General features: G+C 43.5%; 1 protein-coding gene across 7 annotated transcripts in view; it reads left to right on the forward strand.

Annotated features, from left to right (window-relative positions):
• The window catches only part of LOC147901817 (uncharacterized), a 48,419-nt gene that overhangs the window by 18,243 nt on the left and 5,717 nt on the right, over positions 1–24,459 (forward strand). For 6 of the 7 annotated variants that reach the window (XR_015541019.1, XM_087374977.1, XM_087374980.1 and 3 more), the window contains one exon: positions 113–378. Coding sequence is in view for 6 of the 7 variants with exons in the window: in XM_087374977.1 (XP_087231103.1) it covers positions 113–378 (266 nt within the window). In the remaining variant the exon portion in view is untranslated. The remainder of the gene's footprint in view (positions 1–112; positions 379–24,459) is intronic. The other variant, XM_087374979.1, reaches the window with a different exon arrangement.

A 24,459-nucleotide genomic window follows, 5' to 3' on the forward strand; every position in this document is an offset into this window, starting at 1 on the left:
TAACTTCTCATCTTCATTTTTGGGCAAGTGAAAACTATTTTGCCATCTAACTCTTCAGCTTCATTTTGTTTCAGTTAATTATGTGTGTCTCTGTGATGTTGTCCTGTCCCAGCAGTCAAAAGATGGGTTTGTGCGGTCTGGACGTTGTCGCTCACCCAAGACCTTCGAAAGAGCCTTATGGAATTAGGGATTTGGAATTGGTGGATACAAAAGTATGATGCTTTGTCAAGGGAGACAGAGAACCAGTCCAAAGTGAATTTTGGTGAAGCATTCAACCCAGATCTCTCTGAGGGTGCTTCTCTATCAGGCAAAAGGAATGCCCCGATACAATTGAAGCTCTCTGGAGAGTCAAAATTTGAAATAGACAACTCAGGCCAGGTGTGACTTTTGCCTTTCCAATTTCATGCCTCATTATCTTTTTGAGCTCTGATTTTGATCCAAAGGCTAATTTCTTGAATACTAGTGTATTTATGAATGTGTGATTCTGGCTTGTCTTTGGTGTTCTAAACTGGTTAATGACCTTCACAAAAAGAAAAAGGTGCAGTATTGAAATAAAAATGTTGGGGCCATAGTACCTACTCTATATGTAGTGTACTCGGTACGTAGTCCCTCACGATCTTTTGCTCGGTTGTTATGGAGCTTCAAAGCTGTGCGTTGAATGCCACCGGCAGTGAAAAGTGTGAAATTGTGAGAGGTTCGGTGATGGCTAGTGAGGAATTATGTACATTGTGCGAGCATAAGAGTGCCATAGAGTGGTGTTTGTGAGAGGAGATGGGGCTCGTCGCTCGAGAAATTTCTGCCTAAAGTCCTTGGAGTTTTACTGAATAAAGTGTTTATTGACTCCTCGTTCTGGCAAATGAAAGCCACCTCCTTCTAGTGGACTAGACGACGATATTGTCTCACTCGGAAGGTGATGCTTAGTCTGAAATTTGAGCTGATTGCATAGTCTTACACTCATCATCGTACCGGTTATTGTAGGGTACAGAGTCCAAAGGCGTTGGGGACTACGATGTGTATCCATTGATGATGGGCAAAGATGCTCTTGGCTCTGATTGGTCTCTATGTAGAATGCTATATCTTGTCTTCTGTAAGGCTTCTAGAAATTCCTTAGATCTGATCATAAGGAACCATTACAATTCTAAACAGTGCTGGTTGGGTTCTCGATGCTTCGAGTCTCATAGACCCCACCCCCCTATGTAGTGAGATCACGAGATGACCATTGACGACCTATTAGAATCCAACCATCTTGAACCATTTCCCTCATACCATCCTTGTGGGCTATGTCCCGCTGCTGCCGCAATCTCCTTACAGAGCTTTAGTATCTCTTGATTGAGGCTGCGTATGAAGTGATCCTCTCCAACCCTCATGCACATAGGCAATGAACCTCTATGACGATGTGATCCTAAGCCTCAAGTGGAATTGGGTTTTGCCTCAAGTGACGAATATGGGTAAGGTATGAATGGAGGTTGAGTGCTGGGGGATATGGATAGAGGGACATAAGACTGAGAGTTGTGGAGAGACATCTTGAATGTAGCTGAGGTGAGTCCGATTGTAGAGGGAAAAGGTGGCTGGTTGAGGAGTAGGAGTGGCATGTGAGGAGGCAGAAAGGGGGTACAGTGGTGGTCGGGCTAGGGGGCCATGTCGAGGTTGTCACTAATGCGACATCAATGTCGATGTCTGTGGCAATGATGGTATCGTCATCACGTGATATGGTGACAATGTTGATAAAGACAATTTCGATGCTGATGATGATATGATACCAGAGCCAAGGCTGAAGTTGAAGTTGCCAAGGTTAATGTTGAGGCTGAATCCGACGTTGCTAGCATCGAGGTTATGAGGGCTTCCTTCTGTACAACCGTGCTGTCTATTTGCAAACGTTGTGGTTGTTGATGTTCTCGATCTCTCCTTTCGGTGGCTGTTTGAGCCGCTTTTGGCGTTTCTTGCCTCTTGGGCTGAAGGGGTTGTGGGGCACTGAGAGGGCCAATGTAGAGGCTTAGGTAGGGGGAATGGGACATGCAAGAGTGGGAATGGGGCTGAGTCGTGTAGCAAGTAGGGGTTGGTAGGCTGGATGGGTGGAGCTAGGAGAGCGGGAGGGGCACAACATTGAAGGTAAGAAAGGGTGTAGCAACAAGAAACGCGCAAGAGTAGCGGGTTGGCACACCTAGTTGATTGTGGGGGTCGAAGGCATAGTATGGCCGACGGGGCTAAGCAGAGCTAGGCAAAGTTGTAGGGGTTGAAGGTAGGCAGAGCCAGGCGGGAGTAGGAGGGTGAGAGGGGGCAGACTTGCTTGACTCCTATGCCACCACTTATGATGACTTTTCCTTCAGAGCATGAGCCATCTACAACTGGTTGCACTAATTGAGCTAATTCTCTCTCATATAACCTGTATGTGGCTTCTCTGATCTCCTGAGGGACTTCGAGCTTTTCTAGTCTTTCCCATAGCTTTTTGCGTGGAATTGTGTCAAATGCTTTCTTAAAGTCTACAAAGCAACAGTAGACTACTTCTTTCTTATTCTTGACCCCCTCTGTTGCAGCCCGTATGGCAACCAAGTGGTCTATTGTCAAATGTTTAGGATGAAACCCTGCCGGGGATGGTGCCCTGGCTCCTTGCTCTTCTGCCCATTTGCTGAGTTTTTGCTCAGTTATTGTGCCATATAACTTAGCCATTAGGCTACTCACCATGATGGTGCGGTAGTTTTTGGCCACTTTGCTGTTCCCGCTCTTATGGATTGGTACGATCCTACTAAGCTGCCATTCCTTGGGAAAACCTTCTTCTAAGGCTCGATTCATGAGTAAAGTGAGCATTTTCTTTGTCTTCTCACCCCCACCCCCCCCATTTCAGCATTTCAGCCACTAGCCCTTGTGTGTTTGTAGCCTTTCCGTTTGCGAGTTTTTTCAAACCCTTTCCCACGTCTTCCTCTGTTATGACAGCATTTATAGCTTTGATGGAAAAGTTATTATTGACCCTCTCTTCTCCCTCTCTCTCATAGAGGCCTTTGACGAAATCTATCATGTCTTCCCATGATGCTTTCCTCTCTTGGGGTATGCTGTCATGTAGCTTTTGGAAAAACTTTCTGGGATTTTTCTTAAGCTCATCAAAGCTCTCAATTTGTTTGCTCTTGAGAAACTCTCTTTTTTTGTTTTTGACCAACTTTTTGTAGGCTCTAGCTTTGTCCTCCTCGGTTGTGTCTGCTGTTGTCCTTGCTTTTTTTGCTACTCTGCATTCTTGATCATACCACTGGTTGCAGGGCATGCCCTTGCTCCTCCCCTTGCTTTTTGTAAAGCATTCATGAGCTGTTTTCTACAGTAAGTCTGTCATGCATTCACTCATTTCTTGGCATGTGGAAGGCGTCTGACAGCGTGCTATTTCTTCTTCTAGTTTCTGTTCATATATGTGTGCCTTTTTATAATCCAATCTCAGCCTGGGTTTTGCAGGAATTTCCTGTTTTTTTACTATATGCTTTGTCCCTACGTTGCCTATAGATATTGCTCTATGATCGGAATCAATAGACTCCTCTTCAATCTTGAAGTGCTCAAGTATCTGTCTTTCATGCGGGTTCATGATCACATAATCAACTACGCTCGACCCTTGAGGAGTTTTGCATGTGTATCCCTCCGTTTCTTGAAGTACGGGGTGCCATTGCAAATTAGAGAGAGAGAGAGAGAGAGAGAGAGAGAGAGAGAGAGAGAGAGAGAGAATAAATGCTACATAGTCATATCATAATAATTGTCATCTCCATTGTCACTATCATCATAATCACCATCAGATAATCTGCCATCTGAATACAAAGTGAAAAATGCTCCAATGTTACGATTGTGGTCCACTCTATCCCCCCTCGTCAAGGGTGGGGGAGCGATTGCATAAAACGAGAGATAGAATGCTGCTGGCTGCCTGTGGGCGTAGTCTTGCGTTATCTCGTGGGCACAACTCTACGTCTAACAAGGGCGATCGAGATCCTTGTTGGTTGTGCTCCCACTCTGAACAAGGAGGGAATGTCCCCAAGAATAATCTGTGTGTCAACCTTTTGCATGAGATGTCGTGTCACTGGTTCTAGATTTCGATTGCTTCTAGGGCTTGTAGAGTGGGAGCCGGCTGGAAGGGATGTGCACAGTTTTCGAGCAAAAACCTACGAGCAGAAAAGTCCAAGCGATAGTTTTTGACACCAACCATGCTTGCAAAAACCCTCATTGTAGAGAACATCATCTATATATGAACAAATAGTGAACACTTTAGAAACTCCTATAAATACCTCCCTACCATAATGTCTTTTGAGTATTATGGTAATTCAATCAATTTAAAGACTTTCCCTAATCTTTAGCAATCCCATATTTGAAGCTCTCATATAACAATGTATACCATATTCCTTGGATAAGTAGGAAAAAGATATTGGAAACCTCATACTTGAAGCCATTATAATCGATCATAAATTAATCTCTAATACATTATCAAATATGGAAAGGCAAGGTAGGGATTTTAAAAATATTCCCAATTCTCTAAACCTAAGTACTTTTAAGGAAATGTGGTCTCTACTGAACTCCTTCCTACCATAATATGAATTAGGAAGAAGTTGTAACTGTCACCACAATGTTAATATCCTAAGTCAAAGTACAGTTGACCATTTATTTGATCATAATTAAAGAGTTTTATCCGTGTTATTTATGGTCAAAGAGTTATTTTAATGGTCAAAGGATTGACTACGGTCAAAGATACTTGACTCTAGTCAAGTAAACCTGACTTCGGTCAAGGAGACTTGGTTTATTACCAAGAGGGTTAACTGCGGTTAACCAGAGAACCACAGAGCTGACTACGGTCAAAGAGTGTTGACTTCGGTCAACAAGACTTGGCATGCGTCAAGAGTGTTAACCTTGGTTAACCAAGATGTGCCAACTTCGGTTGGAGAGACTTGGCTATAATTAAGGCACCTCGACCTTTGGTCAAAGCTCTTTAATTATAATCAAGAGTGTTGACTCCGGTCAACCCGAGAATATATATATATTTACTTATATATATTTGTTTAGATGTGCACATGTGTTCAGTGGGGACGCCCACCGTGACTAGAATTAGTCCACAGTGTGTTATTTGCATGCAAAGCGCTAACAATTAATGGGTGCCATAGTGGTGCGCTTTAATTAATTGTTGCAGGTACTAGGAAGAATTATTTTTCCTAAGCGTAACGGGAGCCTGACAAGCATCTAGGAGGCGGTTCGTGTGACCGAGAGCTTTGAAGACTCCAGAATGGCCCTTAGTGGCATGTAATAGGACTTAGTCTAGATTTTAGACAAGTGGCATGTTGCCAATTTGAATTGAGCTTGAAGCTCTTGTAATAAAGTGGATTTTTCACGTTTTGAAATGTAGAGGTTATCAGACAGCTCTATGCTGAACTTCTGTAACAGATTTTCTCTCATGAATGAAAACCTTCGGGGGGGTCCAGCCCGACGTTTTGTCCTGGGCCCTAGTGCATCTTCAGAGAGAGGGAGTGAGGGAGAGCTTATGAAAGCATAATTACTGTCTTTTATGAGTGGTAATGGTTGTCTTTCAGTAGCGAGTCGGTTTTATTGGTATCAGGGCTCAGCCTCCTGATTTTCTAAAATCATGACGGTCTTCGAAGCACCTGGAGAAAAGCCCTTTTTGGTATCGACTGAAATTCGAGCACGAAATGACTGTTCAATAGGATGCCAGTGTGAAATCACGAATTGGATAAGGGGCAGATGCTTGGAATGGTAGAACTGTCGTGCTAGGAACTGTAAAGGCCTGTAAACTAGACTAAATCGAGGGAGCCTGTATCTGAGCGAGTCGGAAGATGGAGCAACGACGTATGAGACCTGTTGGTGGGCTGGATTAAAATCTCGAATCATGGTCGTGCTCCACTGACGTAATAGCACGCAAGTGCTTAGGTGTAACGTCTGAAGCGGGGTGCGAGGTGCTGGCGAAAGTGAAGCGTCTGTCCACAAGAACGCGGTGCCTTGTGTGTCTTCTTTGTTATGATGTAGATCCGTCATATATGGTCAGGCGTGGAGAAGGTGCGAAGGAGCGGCGAGTCACGCTATCGTTTTAATTTGGCTAGTCCACGGAAAGCTTTGCTAGTTTCGTGATGCTGTGTGAACGCGATGCTTGGCGATGCCCTCTACGTTAAAGCTTCACGAAACTGCTAAGGTGACGCAACGTCCACGTGGATGCTGACGTGGCCAGGGTGCCAGCTAGGTGTACACGTGGCAGATGAGCAGTGGGCTTGATGATGTGGCAGTCCATGCTGGCAGACGGTTCAGCAGATGACGTGGCAGCCAGGTGGCATGCACGTGCAGGTGTTGGTGTGGCAGTACACGTGGCAGACAGCGTAGTAGTTGACGTGGCTTTGACACGTGGTAGGTGCTGATGTGGCAGGGCTGACAGAAAGCTGATGTGGCAGATGCTGACGTGGCACTGACATGTGGCAAACCAGTGGTTAAATTAACTCTGGTTAGTTAACTCTAGTAAGAGGTCTAGTTAACTTGACCCAACCAGACCAGCCTGGTCACTGTAATTAGACTGTGACCAGTCCAGTTAGTCCAGTTGCAAACTAACCAGACCAAAACCAGTCAGTCTGGTTAGAGTAACTAGCCAGTTACTCCATCTGGTTACTGTTCTTAAAAAAAAAAAAAAAGAGAACAGTTGCAGAGACTGTTTTTGCTAGCAATTTTCACTTATCTGTCAGACTTTTACTGTCAGAAAAGCAGCAGAAAAACAGAGAAAACAGAGAAAACAGAGAAAGTAGATTTCTACTGTCAGAAAAGCAGCAGAAAAGCAGAGAAATCAGAGATTTGTAGAAAAAGAGCATGCATGCCTTTGAGCAGTGAAAAGAGGGAAAAACAGATGCCTTTTGAAGCCATCTGCAGCAACCAGAAAAGGGCAATATAGTTGTTGATATTTTGGCAACTGTGTGGGTTTATGCCTTGAATTGATAGCCAGTACTGGCATAGACTGTGAATGCAAAACACCTCTTGTTGAGGTATTTTTCTGTTGGAAAAGCAAAGGTAGTTGTGCATCAGTTACCTACACGGTGTGAGAAATCTGCAGATCCCAGAATATGGATCAATCACCTATCCAGTGGGATTCACAAGATAGGGATGTACATCCAAGACAGAGAAGTGTGCCGCAAACTCAACAAGAATTTGAATAGATGGTACGCACTCGTATACAAGAGATGGAAAATCTCAAAAGGGATCCAAGGGCTCAGCATTTGTTTCAAGCAGAAGCTATGCCCAATGCAGTATATGACGTGCCAATGCCAGAGGCACACTCTCGTGTACAGCTTGAGAAAGAGAGATCTCATAGGAGACGGTCTCATAGCAGAAAGAGATCGAGGCATCATTACCGATCTCCTAGTCCATCACCGTCTACCTCGAGTTCGACTTCTGTGTCTTCTTCTTCCTTATCAGATAAACCATCCAGGAAAAGAAGGAAACACAAGAAGTCTAGGAAAAGAAAGTCTTCCAAAGAGACCAAGGAATTTAAAGAGGGAGGAAAATCTGTCAAGTTTATGACCTACAATGGACAGTATGGTCATACAGACAAAGCATTGCAGTTCATCAGACAGTTTGATGCTGCATTCGGTACAGAAAAATTTTCAGAATCCTCCAAGTTAAGAATGGTCAGTTTGCACTTGACAGCAACAACTAGTGCATGGTGGAGTGCACAGACCATAGATGGGTCAGTCCCAAGGAAGTGGAAGGACTTCAAGAAAGCCTTCTACCAGCAGTTTATGCCTAAACAGTTTAGAGACCATGTTCTTCAAGATTGGGATAGCTTGCATATGGATGCAGGAGATACAGTGGATGTGTACAACCAAAAGTTTTGGGATGCTTATTTGCAGGTTGCACCTTTCAAAAAGATCTCCAAAGGCACCCAAATGAGAAAGTACAGAGCAGGTCTCACTCCAAGAATTCAGGCAGTAGTGAATGCTTTGGGGGCAAAGAATATTCAAGACCTTATGCATTCAGCTTCAGTAGCGAGTCTTGTGCCGCTACAAGATCCATCTACAGTGCCATCGTTGCATGCAGGACGTGCTGATAAAAAGAAAACTGATTTTTCAAAATCAGAAAAGAAAGAGTACCCCAAGGCTGAAAAGGATTTTTCAAAATCAGAAAAGAAAGAGTACCCCAAGGCTGAAAAGAAAGGGTTTCAGCCTCAGAAGCCGAGGGGTACTCAGTTTTCAAAGACTTATAAGGGCAAATCTCTATTCACCTCTGAACAGATAGCGGAATTCCGTAGAGATGGGACATGCTTCAGGTGCGGTAAAGAGGGGCATGTGGCTGCCCAGTGCCCAGAAAAGCCTTCAACTTCGAAGGGAAAAGAGGCAGAGAAGCCACGAGGACCGCAAAAGCCAATGGCGGGGGGAATTCCTGACATACTGGGTCATGCTTTGAACCCAGAAGAACGAGAATTGCTGCTATCATGGGGCAAAGTTAGAGACCAGCAAGCGCTAATTTTATTTGATCCAGGGGCTACTGATAATTTCATATTAGAGGATCTAGCCCTGAGGCTGGGAATAAAGACGGAGGAGTTAGGCAAGGCTTTGGTGTTCTGTGGGAATCCTGTGCCAGTTACTCCCTTGATAGGGAAGCTCTGTCTTCATGTTCAGAGTTATGTGGATCAGGAAGACTTCTTCATTTCTCCAGTGAAACATTATGATGTAGTCTTGGGCATGCCTTGGTTTCATCGCAAGGCAGTGAAGTTGACTCTTCCTGAAAGAGTGCTGGAGTTTGTGCATAGGGGGAAAAAATAGTGTTTAATTGCCAGGAATAAAGGGGACACTATCCCCATTGTATCTGATGTTACATGTGGTAAAGCAATAAAGTCTGCAATTTCTGTGTACATGGTTTTTGTAAAAGAAAAAGAGAATGATATGCATGCTGAAATGAATGATGCAGACAAAGATAAGTTTCAGTTTCTTGTAAACTTTAAAGATTGCTTTTCTGATGCTTTGCCAGGGGAGTTACCCCCAGAGAGACCAGAAGATCATCAGATAGAGTTAATGCCTGGTAGTGAGCCACCAAACAGACCACCTTATAGAGTCAGTGCGACTCAGAGAGAGGAGATTATGGCTCAGGTACAGGACCTACTGTCCAAAGGGTTGATTCAGCCGAGCTCGTCTCCTTTTTGTTCTCCTGTACTATTAGTACAGAAGAAAGATGGTTCATTCCGTATGTGCGTCCATTATCGCGCACTGAACAAAATGACCATCAAGAATAGATTCCCTATTTCGCGCATTGATGATGTCCTGGATCAATTAAATGGAGCTTCAGTTTTCAGCAGGATAGACTTAAAGAGTGGCTATCACCAAGTGAGGATACAGCCTCAGGTTGTGCACAAGACAGCATTCCGCACTACATTCGGGTTGTATGAATACTTAGTGATGCCTTTTGGGTTGACAAATGCTCCAGCCACATTTAATAGAATGATGGATCGTATCTTCCGAAAGTACAGACATTTTACGGGTACTTTCTTTGATGATATCTTAGTTTTTTCTAAGACAGAAGAAGAGCACAGAGAACATCTTGCTATAGTGTTTCAAGAGCTGAGAAATCATCAGCTCTACGCAAACAGCAAGAAAAGTGAATTCTTCTTGGAAGAAATCCACTATCTGGGGCATGTAATATCCAAGAATGGGATACAAATGGATCCAGCGAAGATCCGTGCCATTCAGGAATGGCTAGAGCTGGAAACTGTGCATGAAGTTCGAAGTTTCCTAGGCCTGTGTTCTTACTATAGAAGGTTTATCAGACATTTTGCTGATATTGCAGCTCCATTACATGACCTTACTAAGAAAAATGCAGCCTTCACATGGGGATTATCACAGAAGAAAGCATTCAATACACTCAAGGAGAAGTTGACTACAGAGCCTATTCTTGTAGTCCCGGATCTTTATCAGTCTTTTGATGTTGATTGTGATGCTTGTGGAGAATGTGTTGGGGCTGCATTGCATCAGAATGGTCATGTAGTAGCCTATGAAAGCAGGAGACTTCGGGATGCAGAAAGATATCTAGGAATCTATGAGAAAGAGTTATTGGCTGTAATTCATGCCATCCATAAATGGAAGCACTATCTTTTGGGTGCAGATTTTACTGTCAAGACAGATCACCAAAGTCTGAGATACTTTTTGACTCAGACCAAGCTTTCCGAGAAGCATATGAAATGGGCAAACATGCTGTCAATGTATCATTTTCAGATTGTCCATACTCCAGGAATTCGGAACAGAGTGGCAGATGCTTTGTCCCGAAGACCACAGGTCAATAATGTGACTATTGCTTATCATCAGGACCTGGAAGGCATGAGGGAGCAATATGCTCATGATTCAGATTTTGGTGAAATTTTACAGCAAATGCAAGAGGGGCAATCCACCAATCACTATTCCCTGAAAGATGGGTATTTAATGAAAGATGATTGCCTATGCATCACCCAGGAGATGAGGAAAAAGATTTTGGGGGAATGCCATGCACCTCCCTATGCTGGACATAGAGGAATTACAGCAACAACTCTAGCACTAGAGAGGTATTTCTTTTGGCCAGGGATGCGGAAAGATATACATCAGTTTGTTACTGAATGCCTTACGTGTCAGAAAGTGAAGTATGATAGACGGAAGGCACCTGGCCTACTTATGCCTCTTCCCGTGCCTCAGGCACCATGGGAAAGTATTACAATGGACTTTATTTTTGATTTGCCGAGATCAAAGTCAGGGAATGATGGGATTTGGACTATCATTGATAGATTCAGCAAGCAAGCTCATTTCATTCCGGTTTGCAAAACCATAAAGGCAGATCATATGGCTAAGCTTTTCATGGCACAAATTTTTAAACATCATGGTATGCCTAAGTCCATTGTTAGTGATCGAGATCCTAGAATGACCAGTCTATTCTGGAGAGCTTTATTTGATAACATGGGGACGAATCTGAATTTTTCTTCTTCTTTCCATCCCCAGACAGATGGTCAAAGTGAAGTAGCAAATTCTATAATTTTGGATATGCTGAAATGCTACGTGGGTGACCAAAGTTCAGACTGGGAAAAGTACCTACCGTTAGTAGAGTTTGCTTACAATAATACAGTACATAGCTCTACAGGGAAAGCCCCTTTTGAGGTCATATATGGGAAGGTGATTTTGCCACCTATATTGAGGACCAAAGATGAAATATTTGCAGCTGATCAGTTTGTGAGAGACCTCCAAACAGCTTACAGCCAAGTCCGGACAGCAATTGAAAGGTCTCAAGAGAAACATAAAAGAGCTGCAGATAAGCATAGGAGACAGTTGGATCTTAAGGAAGGGGACTGGGTACTTTTGAGTTTTGAAAAAGCTAGGCTCCGCAAGTTTAAAGGCAAACAGATAGTGTATGCAAAGTTATCTCCCAGATACTATGGCCCTTTCAGGGTTACAGAAAGAATAAATGAGGTTGCATACAGATTAGCATTGCCAGAGCATTGGAGGATTCACAATGCATTCCATGTGAGTCTTCTAAAGAAATTCCAGGGACCAGAGCCTACAGAACCAGTATCAGAGGATCCACCAGAAGTGGATGAGCTAGAGGAAGTCCTTCAGCCAGAGCAAATTGTGTACCATACTGTACCTAAAGGCCCTCAGGGTAAGCAGTTTTACCGGTATCTTGTAAAATTCAAGAATTATACGGCATTAGATGCCAAGTGGATGGACGAAGACATGTTATCCGATCATCCACAGCTTTTGGATGTTTACAAGGAAGCTTTTCAGTTGAGGTCAACTGAATAGAAGCTGAGGGGATGTCACCACAATGTTAATATCCTAAGTCAAAGTACAGTTGACCATTTATTTGATCATAATTAAAGAGTTTTATCTGTGTTATTTATGGTCAAAGAGTTATTTTAATGGTCAAAGAATTGACTACGGTCAAAGATACTTGACTCTAGTCAAGTAAACCTGACTTCGGTCAAGGAGACTTGGTTTATCACCAAGAGGGTTAATTGCGGTTAACCAGAGAACCACTGAGCTGACTACGGTCAGAGAGTGTTGACTTCGGTCAACAAGACTTGGCATGCGCCAAGAGGGTTAACCCTGGTTAACCAAGATGTGCCAACTTTGGTTGGAGAGACTTGGCTATAATTAAGATGCCTCGACCTTTGGTCAAAGCTCTTTAATTATAATCAAGAGTGTTGACTCCGGTCAACCCGAGAATATATATATATTTACTTATATATATTTGTTTAGATGTGCACATGTGTTCAGTGGGGACACCCACCGTGACTAGAATTAGTCCACAGTGTGTTATTTGCATGCAAAGCGCTAACAATTAATGGGTGTCATGGTGGTGCGCTTTAATTAATTGTTGCAGGTACTAGGAAGAATTATTTTTCCTAAGCGTAACGGGAGCCTGACAAGCATCTAGGAGGCGGTTCGTGTGACCGAGAGCTTTGAAGACTCCAGAATGGCCCTTAGTGGCATGTAATAGGACTTAGTCTAGATTTTAGACAAGTGGCATGTTGCTCAATTTGAATTGAGCTTGAAGCTCTTGTAATAAAGTGGATTTTTCACGTTTTGAAATGTAGAGGTTATCAGACAGCTCTACGTTGAACTTCTGTAACAGATTTTCTCTCATGAATGAAAACCTTCGGGGGGGTCCAGCCTGACGTTTTGTCCTGGGCCCTAGTGCATCTTCAGAGAGAGGGAGTGAGGGAGAGCTTATGAAAGCATAATTACTGTCTTTTATGAGTGGTAATGGTTGTCTTTCAGTAGCGAGTCGGTTTTAGTAACTCTCATATACATCTTGAAAATTTTTATTTTTCTCTTTTATATCTATAAAAAGTATAATTTTAAGCCTACCATTGCATAGATCATTAAATTTTGAACATTTTTTCTTTTTACAGCTCCTCAATCTGAGCTAAGGCGCAAAAGTTATCACCCCTTCTGCATAGGCTCTCCAAGGGTATTTCGCCGGCGAAATAGGGTTGGGGCAAGCTCTTCAAACCATATTCCTCTGGCAAAATACACTTAGAGGGTCTATTAAAAAGATACTATTTATTTTTCTTAGGTCATCTCGAGGAACTATAAAGAGGATATTTGCTCAAAATTTCATGATCCAAGCAATGGTGAAAGGAAAAGAAAGGATTTTTGAAAGTCATAAAATAAGTCACCACTTGGACATTATATATGTATATTATGTAAAGGTATATTTGTATCTATATCTATTTATCAATGTTTCATATTTACTTACATATTCCTTGAAATAATTTGGAATTTTTTGCTCCCCAAAAATGACTTGAGCCTATATATTTTACCTTTTGTCCGCTCGTCGCTCGGGGGTTTTTGCTCGGAAAATGGAAACCCCTCGGCTGGAAGAACTCCGTGATCATGCTTTGAGAAAAGTCTACCAGGGTATGCTCCTCTTGTCCCTGTAATCGAAGTAGGCGCTCATGATGTCTGACTTCCTTATGAATGAACGCGGCCAAGCATGTCTGATATGGAAAAGAGAGGAACCAGGATAACAATCCATAGCTATCTTTGAATAGATAATATAAGCGTCCCCGGATCTCATAGTACGTTGGGCATCTGAAAATGAAATGCTCCTCAGTCTCAATCTCTCATACATCAGATAAGGTGCATATAGTCTCTCCTTGGGTAAACCCTCTGCTTGGCCACTCTCAATATAGAGTCTATGAGAAGAGACCCGGAACTGCACAATAGAGATCCTCACCGAATGGGGCAAATGAATCCGCGTGTATCCCGGTTGGCCAATAAACCCCTCATCTGAGATATGTAGACAATGATCTCTACCTGGGAGCTCACTTGGTTCCAACTAGGTCCGGAATGTGTGTAGCTACCTCGTGATACGGTAGTGGGGAGAACAGTACATCAATGCTGTATTGGACGGGGGGAAGTTTGTCCATGTGGAGCTCCCCAGTTGCTCAAACCATCTCACTATGTGTGCAAACAAGCACCTCTGGTCACTTGCATCTGATAGAGCCATAGAAGAGGACAATGCTAGCCACGGTAATCCGCTGCATCCAAAGGTGCAATCCCCATATGCCCTGACTTGATATAGGTAGGTGATGACCTTAAATGCTGCATCGAGTTGTAATGGAGATGATCCAAACCCCTTAGATGATCTGGTGAGGAATTGATGGTTTACTGCGAATCATTCGTGATAACATGAGTACCTATAGTTGCTCCACGCGAGTCCACTTAGTATGTGGTAGATTTGGCACCCAACGAGGGTTGCCAAACATTCCCGTTGGTCGAACCAAGGAGTCAAAAAGTAAGCACTTGCTCTGAGGGTCTTGAAAGTGAGCGAAAGCACTGCCTCTCTAGTCTGCCTAGCAAGGCGTGCCCTCTGCTCAAGCGAGCTTGCATCGCTGGTCTCATGGTGAAAATAAGTCCTGAGAAGATAACCCCCAAGTATGTGTATGACGAGACAGTCTCAACCGGCGACCCATCAAAGGTAAACTGCTCCTGATGCATAGCGACCCAAGATGTATTGAAGATCATAACCTTGGTTTTACCAAGGTTGACCTTCAAATCATGCGGCTCACAAAAAGACTTTAGCGCGTCTAAGTGCCTCTGGAGGCCCTCTGCTGAGGACGATAAGAGTACCACATATGCATATAGCAAGATTTGAATCAAAGTGCCAGCAAGAGAGGCAACCAGCCCCCCTAGTGTCTACATAATAGTCTCAAGCTCGTCGATGTAGAGGCCAAACAAGGTTGGTGATAATAGTACTCAAAATCTTGTCCGTCCATCTAGACCTTGTCCGACTTTGCTTGAGACGCTCTCGTAAAGTGCCATGACAGCCTAGATAATCTCCTAATCATAACCCTAATCCCACAAACACTTGATGAGGTGGGCTTTCGGAACTATATCACAGGCTTTGTGGAAGTTCACAAAGCAACAATAAACCCTCTGCTTCTGTGTCCTCACCTCCTCAATAATACAACTAAGTGTGAGAATGTAATCCATGGTCCCATGATCATGTCGGAATCCGGCTTGTCCATATGCACTAAGCCTCTGCATCTCTGCGAATTGACTTACCTCAGAGTCAACCTCTGAGTTAAGCACTGATTTCTCGCTCAGCCATTATGAAGCTTCATCACAACCTCCTTAACACCCCCCTTGGTGAAGAGTGTACAGGAAGTGGGACGAGGTGTATGTGAAAGGTCAAGAGATGGCTAATTTGGGATGTCGTACAGTGTGCGTGCATAATCATACCAGACTTTAGTATCGATGAGAGGTGAAGTGGACCGTTGCTCTATAAATCTCCGCAAAAAGTCCTTGGAGTTGTTGCTAAACAAGGTGTTAGGTAATCTCTCCTCGTTTTGGCGGATAAAGTCCAATTTCTTCCTACGAACCAACCAATGATACTCACGTATCGTTTTAGGTTCATTCAGAAGGTTGTGCTTGGCTTCGAATTTGAGGTGGTGGCGTGGAGCCTCACACTCATCATCATACCAACTGTTACAAGGGACGGTCCCAAGTGGCGATGGGGGCGAGTGGAGTGTGTAGTGTGAGGGAAGGCATGAAGGGCAGCCTCTAGAATTGAGCGGGTGATTAGAGCAGCGCGATCCTCTAGTAAGGGTATGAAATCGATATACTAGAGAGAGAGAGAGAGAGAGAGAGAGAGAGAGAGAGAGAGAGAGAGAGAGATTAATGTCCATGGGAGGCCTCACGAGCCTATGGGACAAAGTACAACAAATGGAAAGAAACTCATGCCCTCAAAGGGCTGAAACAATGGGCACACTAGGGGCCTTGCTGAGTGCTATGCTAAGCTAAGCTATATAACTCAAAATACTCAGAACAAAAAACTGGAGCTGAAAAGCTGAGATTTTGAGACTCAGACCTTCATGGCCCGCATGAAAGTGTTGATTACGTTCTTGCAAACATACAATATGTAGCTAGTGAGCAGTAATTGTAATCCCAAAGCAGTCTCCATTTATTTATATTGCAGAGGCCCTGAAAATTGTACATAAAATATTTGATCGGTATATACATATTAACAAACAAGTGGATGGATCATAACATTAAAGCTCAACCTGCATGGTGTTGCCACGATGTGGCGGGTCAGTATATTCCTGATAGGCATTCCCTTGCTCATCATTAGAAATTGGGTCGGGAAAAGAGATAGGAGTATCTAAAGGCATAGCTTACATAAGTTGTAAACATAGTGGATCAGCACCAATCATCGCGGACCAAAGCCTACCAACCCCAAATCCATTAACTGCCATAGGCTCCTCGGAGAAGGATGCATTCTCCAAACAATTTCTATTAATTATTGTCCTTAGCTTGAATATATTTCTAGGCGATTGTCAACCTGATGAACAAGCTTTCTCTCTAGCTAGCATTCTGTCCCCTGCCTTTGGAGCTGTAACCTACATTTTAGCCTTGCCTTTTAAGCCATTGTGAGGAAGATGCATCCCCTAAACCACAAGTGCATGGCATTGCTTTGCAGGCTTTGCCAAAGAAGCTATTAGAATTATTATTATATTCTAGGCAGTGGCCAATGTAATGTAATAAGCGGGTTAGGGGCACTTTTCCCTATTAGAGGTTTTTCCCCCTAACCACAGTCTAATCTCTAACTACGGTTAGTGATTAGATAGGATTTTGTCACTTAGACAAAACCCTCATCTCTTTCATTGTACTTCACTTCATTCAGTGCACTTTGGGAGTGACCTACGTTCAACTCACTCTCCATCTTGCTCAGTCTTGCTCTCTTCCATTTTTCTCACATTTGGTATCAGAGCAACTCTCCTTCCCGGACTTGCTCCTCGCTCCTACACTTCAGCTCCCGCATTTGAGCTCCAACACTTCCGTCTGTACAATCCGTACGACTGTACTGATTCTGTATCTGCGTGTTTACCTCCATTGCCATCAGCTTACGTACAACGCCGTTTGTATATCCGCATGTTTCTGTCAATGCCGTACGACGTTTGTACAATGTACAAACCAGCAGTTCGTACTGCATGCACCGTACAGCTCTTGCGTCATACAGACTTGTCGCATGTGTGGTGCCGTTGTTCGTACTCCGTACACCTGCATTCCGTCGGTACAGTGTGCCATTCAGTCCGTACAACAGTATGACTGGCACACAGTCAATTTTGACGTACTTTTGTACAGTTATTCGTACACTAACAGTTCCGTACTGTCAGCTTGTTGCAAGCTGAAGGTGTCCGTACACTTCCGTTGCAGGACCTTTTGTGCATGTTTGAGTCCTGCAAGAACTCTAGTAGTTGGTTTTTTGGTAGACATTTTTTGTAGATAGCCATTGTTTGGCTTAGATCTTGCTGTGAATTTGGGGCATTCTGTATTTGTGGGAAGACATTGCAGTTGGTTTGCAGGTTGTCCAAAATTTTGGGGCTTTTGCAATTACACTGCAATTTTGTAGTTAAATTTGGGGCTTTTGTAGGCAGAGTGCAAATTGTGCAATATTTGGGGCTTTCAGACCCTTTGCCCTCTTTTGTATGCAATTTCCTGCAAGAAATTGGGTCTTTTGCATTTGGGTTGCAATTTTGCAGGTAAAAGAGCATTTTGGATGTTTGCAAGCATTTCTAGACTTAGTACGAGTCAATTTGCAGACTTTTGCCACTTTTTGCAGATTCTATTTTGGGCATTCAGTAGAGCACTGTGGTGCATTTTGAGCCTTTGATAGGCTGTGACAGTATTGGTCACTGTGGGCAGATTTTCGTTGGCAGATTTCACTTGTACATTTTGCATCCCAGGAAGGGATTTTACTTGTTCAGTTTGCTGTATTTTTTAGTTTATCTGGCAAAAATGGCTCAGAACAACCCCAATGAGGTGTTCGGAGTCCTCACACAAGAAGATAAGTTGGATGGCACCAACTACTCCTTGTGGAGTTTTATGGTTCGCAATATCTTGGTTGGCAGACATCTTTGGGATTATGTCAATGGAGATGAAGCAAGACCAGATACAGTGGCCACACCTGTCACTCCTACAGTTGGAGGCAGGGGGAGAGGTCAAAATGCGGCACAAGTAGTTGAAGCTGCCGCTCCAGGAGCTCCCACAGCAGAACATAAAAGATGGGATTCTAGAGATGCACAAGCTCTATCAGTGATTTCTCTCTTTGTCCAGAGGTTCATTATACCTCACATTCGGTCATGAAAGACATTAAAGGCAGCTTGGGAGATACTAGAGAGTATGTTTGAGAGTATGTTTGCAGTAAGAAATGATGCCAGAGTTTCTTTTCTGAAGCGAGAACTTTCTCATACGCATATGGATGAGGGAGATTCCATGAATTCTCACCTCACTAAGCTTCAAGATTTGAGGGAGCAATTGCTGAATATTGATGAAGTCATTCCGGATTCAGAGATGATTACCACCACTCTGAATTCTCTTCCCGAGTCCTATCTTGGTTTCCACACCTCCCTGAATTTGTCATTGATGGGAGGTAGCAATCCTCTCTCTTTTCAGGAGTTGGTAGGACTTCTGTTGCAAGAGGAGCAGACACGAAGAAATATGGCAACCTGGGTTGGTGAGCATGCCATGCTTTCCAAGTTCAAGCCCAAGGGAAAAGGGCAAGAAAAGAAACATGCCAATCAGCCCTCACATAAGCATAAAGCTGATTTAGGACAACCCTCTTATAAGGCTAAGGGTGATGTAGATAAGCAGAAAAAGAATTGCATTTGTCACTACTGCAAGAAGCCAGGTCATTATATTGGAGAATGCAAGAAGCGCATAGCTAAAGAGAAGAAAATGAATTCAGGTATGGCTGTGTCAGATGCATCAGCTCCTCATTCTCATGACGGGGGAGATGTTACAGCCAACTTTGTGGAAGAACACTATGTCTTTCTATGTTGCACTTCAGATTTTTCAGTGAGTAGTTTAGATGCTACGGCCACTAATGATGATGACCCTTATGCTTTATTGACTTGCAGTTACGATCCTTCAAAGGATGCATGCTCTCTCAGTGTCAATGAGACATTGAATACTTGGTATTTTGACAGTGGTGCTTCAAAGCACATCACTTCTAAGAAGAGCTTGTTTGCATCTTTGCATCCTCCACTAATAGAAAGAAGGTGACTTGTGCAAATAATTATTTTTATTCAGTGTGTGGAGTGGGATGCATTATTCTCACATCCACTGATGGCACAAATTTCAGGATTACAGATGTTCTCTATGTGCCAGGCATAAAGAAGAATTTGCTTTCAGTGTCCTCTCTTAATAGAGGAGGATTTTAGGTCGTATTTGATGATGCTAAGTGTGCAGTCAGAGACAAAGAGAATGACTATGCTTTGATGTTGTCTGGCACTTTGTATCAGGGTCTTTTTCAGCTTGATTTATATGAAAAAAGATCCGATCTTGCATTATCAGTGAGCACTCCCACTGCTATGATATACAAAACGGAGTTATGGCATGCCAGGTATGGGCACATGAGTTATGGCAGCTTAATGGCACTACAGAAGCATGATATCGTTGATGCATTGCCTCCTTTAGAGTCACCTTCTCCTCATGCATGTGAAGGTTGCATCCTTGGCAAGATGCATAGATTTCCTTTCAAAAAGGATAGTGCAGTGAAAGCTACACGGAAATGACAGCTTATTCATAGTGATGTTTGCGGTCCCATGAGGACACTTGCTTTTGAGGGTTATCTTTATTATGTTACATTCATAGATGACTTCACCAACTACACTTGGGTCTATGGTCTTAAGGCAAAATCAGAAGTGTTTATGCATTTCAAACACTTTGTGGCTATGGTTGAGAATGATACAAGACTCAAGGTGCAGACATTTCACACAGATCGAGGGGGGGGAGTATATGTCTCATGAGTTTGAGGCATTTTTGAAGCAGAAAGGCATCACGCATCAGCTTACAGTGAGGCTTACATCTCAATAGAATGGCAAAGCTGAGCGGAAGAATCGTTCTCTTATGGAGATGGATAGATGCATGCTTACTAGTAAAAAGTTGCATCGCAGGTTTTGGCTTGAAGGCCTCGTGTGTGCCAACTATGTTTTGAATTGGGCTTCCACAAAGGCTTTGAAGACAGTCACTCCCTATGAGGCATGGCATGGGAGAAAGCCTTCAGTGGATCATTTCAGAATTTTTGGTTGTGTTGCATATGCCCACGTGTGTGTGGAATTTAGACACAAGTTGTCAGATAAGGCACTTAAATGCATTTTTGTGGGGTATAGTTCATAAAGCAAAGGCTATCGTCTTTACAATCTTGCTTCACGCAAGATTTTTGTTAGTAGAGATGCTATATTCTCTGAAAATTCAGCACATACACATGCTGAATTTCAGATTCGATTTTAGATTCCAGCTTCTTCAGATGATGTTTTTGAGGGGACGCTTCCTATAGCATTTAGTGCCCCGGCTGAAGTTCATGCTGAAAATCAGAATTTACAGCAACCTCCTCTTGATCCACATGCCCTAATTCAGCCACCGTTGATTTTGTACCTCCACAAGGTGTGGATTAAGTTGTCAGGCAAGAGATTCAAGAGATACACGCAGCCAAAACATTCCTGAATTGGTCACTACAGACTCTCAAAGAGAGTAGGCTTGAGGCCCCATTTCGTGGCAGGACTCGTAGGCACGCAGGGGGGGCTCTTTCAGTTGAGACAGCTTATGCAGGGACTCTTCTTGATGAAGAGGAGCTTGACTCTTTTGGAGAAGCAAAGGATAATGTGCATTGGATGCATGCCATGCACAATGAGTTGCAGTCCATAGAGAAAAATCAGACTTGGGATGTCGTGGATTTGCCACTAGGTAAGCATGCCATTGGTACCAAGTGGATTTTCAAGGTAAAAAGGAAGCTAGATGGGTCTATTGACAGGTACAAGGCAAGGCTGGTTGCCAGAGGCTATGCACAGAAGAAGGGCATAGATTATGAGGAGACTTTTGCTCCTACATCTTGGATGACCATCATACGGTCAGTTATTGCAATGGTTGCAAATTTTGTGTGGAATGTCCATCAGTTGGACATAAAAACAGCTTTTCTTAATGGGGACTCGTAGAAAGTGGGAACTTGTAGGAAGAGGTTTATGTCAAACAACCTCTTGAATTTGAACTTTCTGGCAATGTACTTCAGGTTTGCAAGCTTAACAAAGCTTTATATGGGCTGAAACAAGTCCCACGTGCATGGTGTGCCAAGATAGATGCATTCCTGGCACTGCATTCCTGGCACGTAAGGGATTACATAATAGTTCCACGGAAAGCACCCTCTACATCAAGAAGGATGGGGGGGATATTTTGGTCATCATTCTTTATGTAGATGACATGTTGCTCACTTGGTCAAACGAGGATATAATTGCAGATTTCAAAGATGAGTTGAAAGCTGAATTTGACATGACAGATTTGGGCATGTTAAAATTTTATTTGGGGATCCAGTTTATACAAGACAAGCGTTGCATTGTTATGTATCAATCCAAGTATTTGTAGAAGCTCTTGGATAGGTTCAACATGCATGATTGTAAGCCTATAGGCACTCCCATGGAGCCGGGGCTGAAGCTTACTATGTATGATGCAGGTGAATCAGTGGATGCTACACTTTACAGCCAGGTTGTTGGATGCCTCATCTACTTGTGTAATACACGGCCCAATATTCAGTATGCAGTATCTCAGGTGAGAAGATATATGCACAGCCCAAAGACAACACATTGGCAGGTTGTAAAACGCATCTTCCATTATTTGCAAGGCACAAAGTCTTTTGGCTTGATGTTTCCCAGGGGGGTGACTTGCAGATGCATGCTTACAGTGGTTCAGATTGGGTTGGAGACTATGATACTAGACAGTCCACTAGTGGTAATTGTTTCTTTTTGGACAAAGCTTGCATTTCTTGGCCGAGCAAGAAGCAATCTACAGTGGCTACTTCCTCATGTGAAGTTGAGTACATGGCAGCTTTCACAGTGATAGTTGAGTGTGCTTGGTTGCGATGTTTGTTCGCTGATCTTCGTCTCTTATTGGAGGGTCCTTCTCCAATTCTCACTGATAGTCAGAGAGCTCTAGGACTGGCAAAGTATTCTGTGTTTCATGCTCACACAAAGCACATTGAGGTTCATTATCATTATGTCATAGAGAAGTTGCATGCAGGGGAGATCAATATGATCTATGTGTCAACACATGACAATGTTGCAGACATCTTCACCAAAGCACTTCCACGTGAGAAGTTTGAGGCATTTCGCAGTGCCCTAAACTTATCTCGTTTTGGTGATTGATCACTACCTTGTACACCACATTGGCACTACAAGGGGGTGTTAGAATTATTATTATATTCTAGGCAGTGGCCAATGTAATGTAATAAGGGGGTTAGGGGTACTTTTCCCTTTTAGAGGTTTTTTTTCCTAACCACAGTCTAATCTCTAACTACGGTTAGTGATTAGATAGGGTTTTGTCACTTAGACAAAACCCTCATCTCTTTTTTGTCTCTTTCATTGTACTTCACTTCATTTAGTACACTTTGGGAGTGACCTACGTTCAGCTCACTCTCTATCTTGCTCACTCTTGGCTCTCTTCCATTTTTCTCACAGAAGCATCATTTGGCCGTCTATTAGCATGGGCAGGTTTCTATAAAAGCTGTGGACATTCAGATTGCCTATGTCTAAATTTATCAACATACTTGCAAATTTACCCCATTTTAATTTGGGAAAAACCTGTTGGATGGCATTCCTGCCATATTAGCTTGAAGAGCCACATGTGGAGGAGTGGATCTATCAATGTCCCAAATACACAAAAGCGATTCACATTTCTAGAGATTTTGACTTTATCACGTGGAGTGCTTTGGTGGTTTGCACTCCTCAATTTGTGGCGCCATCTTCTTAGCTGATTCTTGCTATCCATCTGTGATTCCTATCCGTGATCCAATGGCTGCTACTAGTCTCGTCTACTTGTCTATTTCATGGCTCACTGTCATGGTATGGTAGTACAACTTGTTCTTCACAATGTAACTCCAGCAAGCCCTGTAGGGATGGGGAGAGTTCCTTTGGATTTCCTTGTCTGTTTTATCATGCAATTTAGTTTAGTTTCCAATCTCCATATTGTCGACTCTTTCTATGTTTCTACTTCAAGTGTTCTTGATATATCTCTATCATTTTATGTGACTAGTTTATGAGTGTAGTTCAGCAAAAGCCAAGGTCTCGCTTGGCATCTCCTAGCCACCTCTTCTCTTGTTAAGAAGTGTGTGGTCTCTTGTTGATTGGGGCCATGACCCATGGTGGGTTTCATGAGTGGAAACGTGAGTTGGTTGATTACATCTATGAAGAGCGCAGTGCCAAACCTTTGACAGGGTTAGTTGTTAGCATGCAATAAGAGAGGTTGCTATGTCAGTCAGCACGTGGAAAGTTTGCATGGCTACGTATGCAGGCCTTTGCGAGGAGAGACGACTTTATCGTGTGGGGTGCTTTTGTGATTTGCCCTCAATTTGTGGTGCCATCTTCTTGGCTGATTCTTGTTATTCATGGTCCGTGATTGCAGCGGCTGCTACTTGCCTTGTGTATTTCATGGCTCGATGTCATGGTATGATAGTACAACTTGTCCTTCACAATGTAATTCCAACAAGCCCCGTAGGGATGGGGAGAGTTCATTTGGATTTCCTTGTTTCCTTCGTGCAATATAGTTCAGTTTCCAATCTCTATGCTGTCGTCGTTTTTTTTTCTATGTTTCTACTTTGAGGGTTCTTAATATATCCTCTATCATGGACTCGCATTCAGCATTGTATAGCTCTCAGCCTGAGCTGGTCTTCCAAGCCTTGTTCGTGGCTGGGTCCTCGGTAGTCCTCAGGCCCCCCTAATTGGCACTTTACAGCTTGGGCTTCTCCCACACAGATTTTCTTCAGTTGGAGGGTGGCTTCTTGGTTGTGAGTCCTTCTTGGGAAGAGCAAGTCTTGTTTGTTGGTTCCTTCAAGCTCCAGCTCAGTCTTTTGGCCTCTCTTTCGCCCTTTTTTGCTGTCCTTTCCTTGGGAACAGCCCTAACTGCCTAATCTCCTCCAGGCCTAGGGAGGGGAAGGCTTGTACCTCCTTTTCTTAGTTGAGAGCCTTTTTTCCTTTCTTTAGCCTCCCTTTTCTACTCGTTGTGATTTGATTCTTAGTGGCGACCCTTGGCATAAGCCCTTATATAGGGCAGGGGAGCCAGCCAACCAGGCCGACCAGCAGGTCAGCTGGTTAGGGCTGGTCAGCCTGCAAATGTCGGCTGGAACAGACCCCCTGAGTCGGCAATTTGGCTTGGGGGGGGTTGGTATTTTTGGGGCCCCTTGGGGGCACTCTACATCATCTCTGGAGCAGCCTTTGAGGAGCAACAGTTCAGCATCCTTTGGGCCCACTTCCAAGAGGACAAAGAAGGCTGAGGAGCTGCAGACATAGCTCGCTGGAAGCTGCCCACCTAGGCTGTACACCCAGGCAGCAAGGTGGAGGGATCAGACACGGAGACTCAGGTCTACATATGCTCGAGACGGAGCACGCGGACTCAGGGATCTAGGAGTGTCTCGGAGGTAGTAGGACATCATCTTTTCGGTTTGGTGGGACTTTGG

The sequence above is a fragment of the Dipteris shenzhenensis genome, chromosome 5 (genome assembly GCF_047967505.1).
Source record: "Dipteris shenzhenensis isolate YYH24624 ecotype China chromosome 5, Dip_SZ_1.0, whole genome shotgun sequence".
Taxonomy (NCBI): Eukaryota; Viridiplantae; Streptophyta; class Polypodiopsida; order Gleicheniales; family Dipteridaceae; genus Dipteris; species Dipteris shenzhenensis.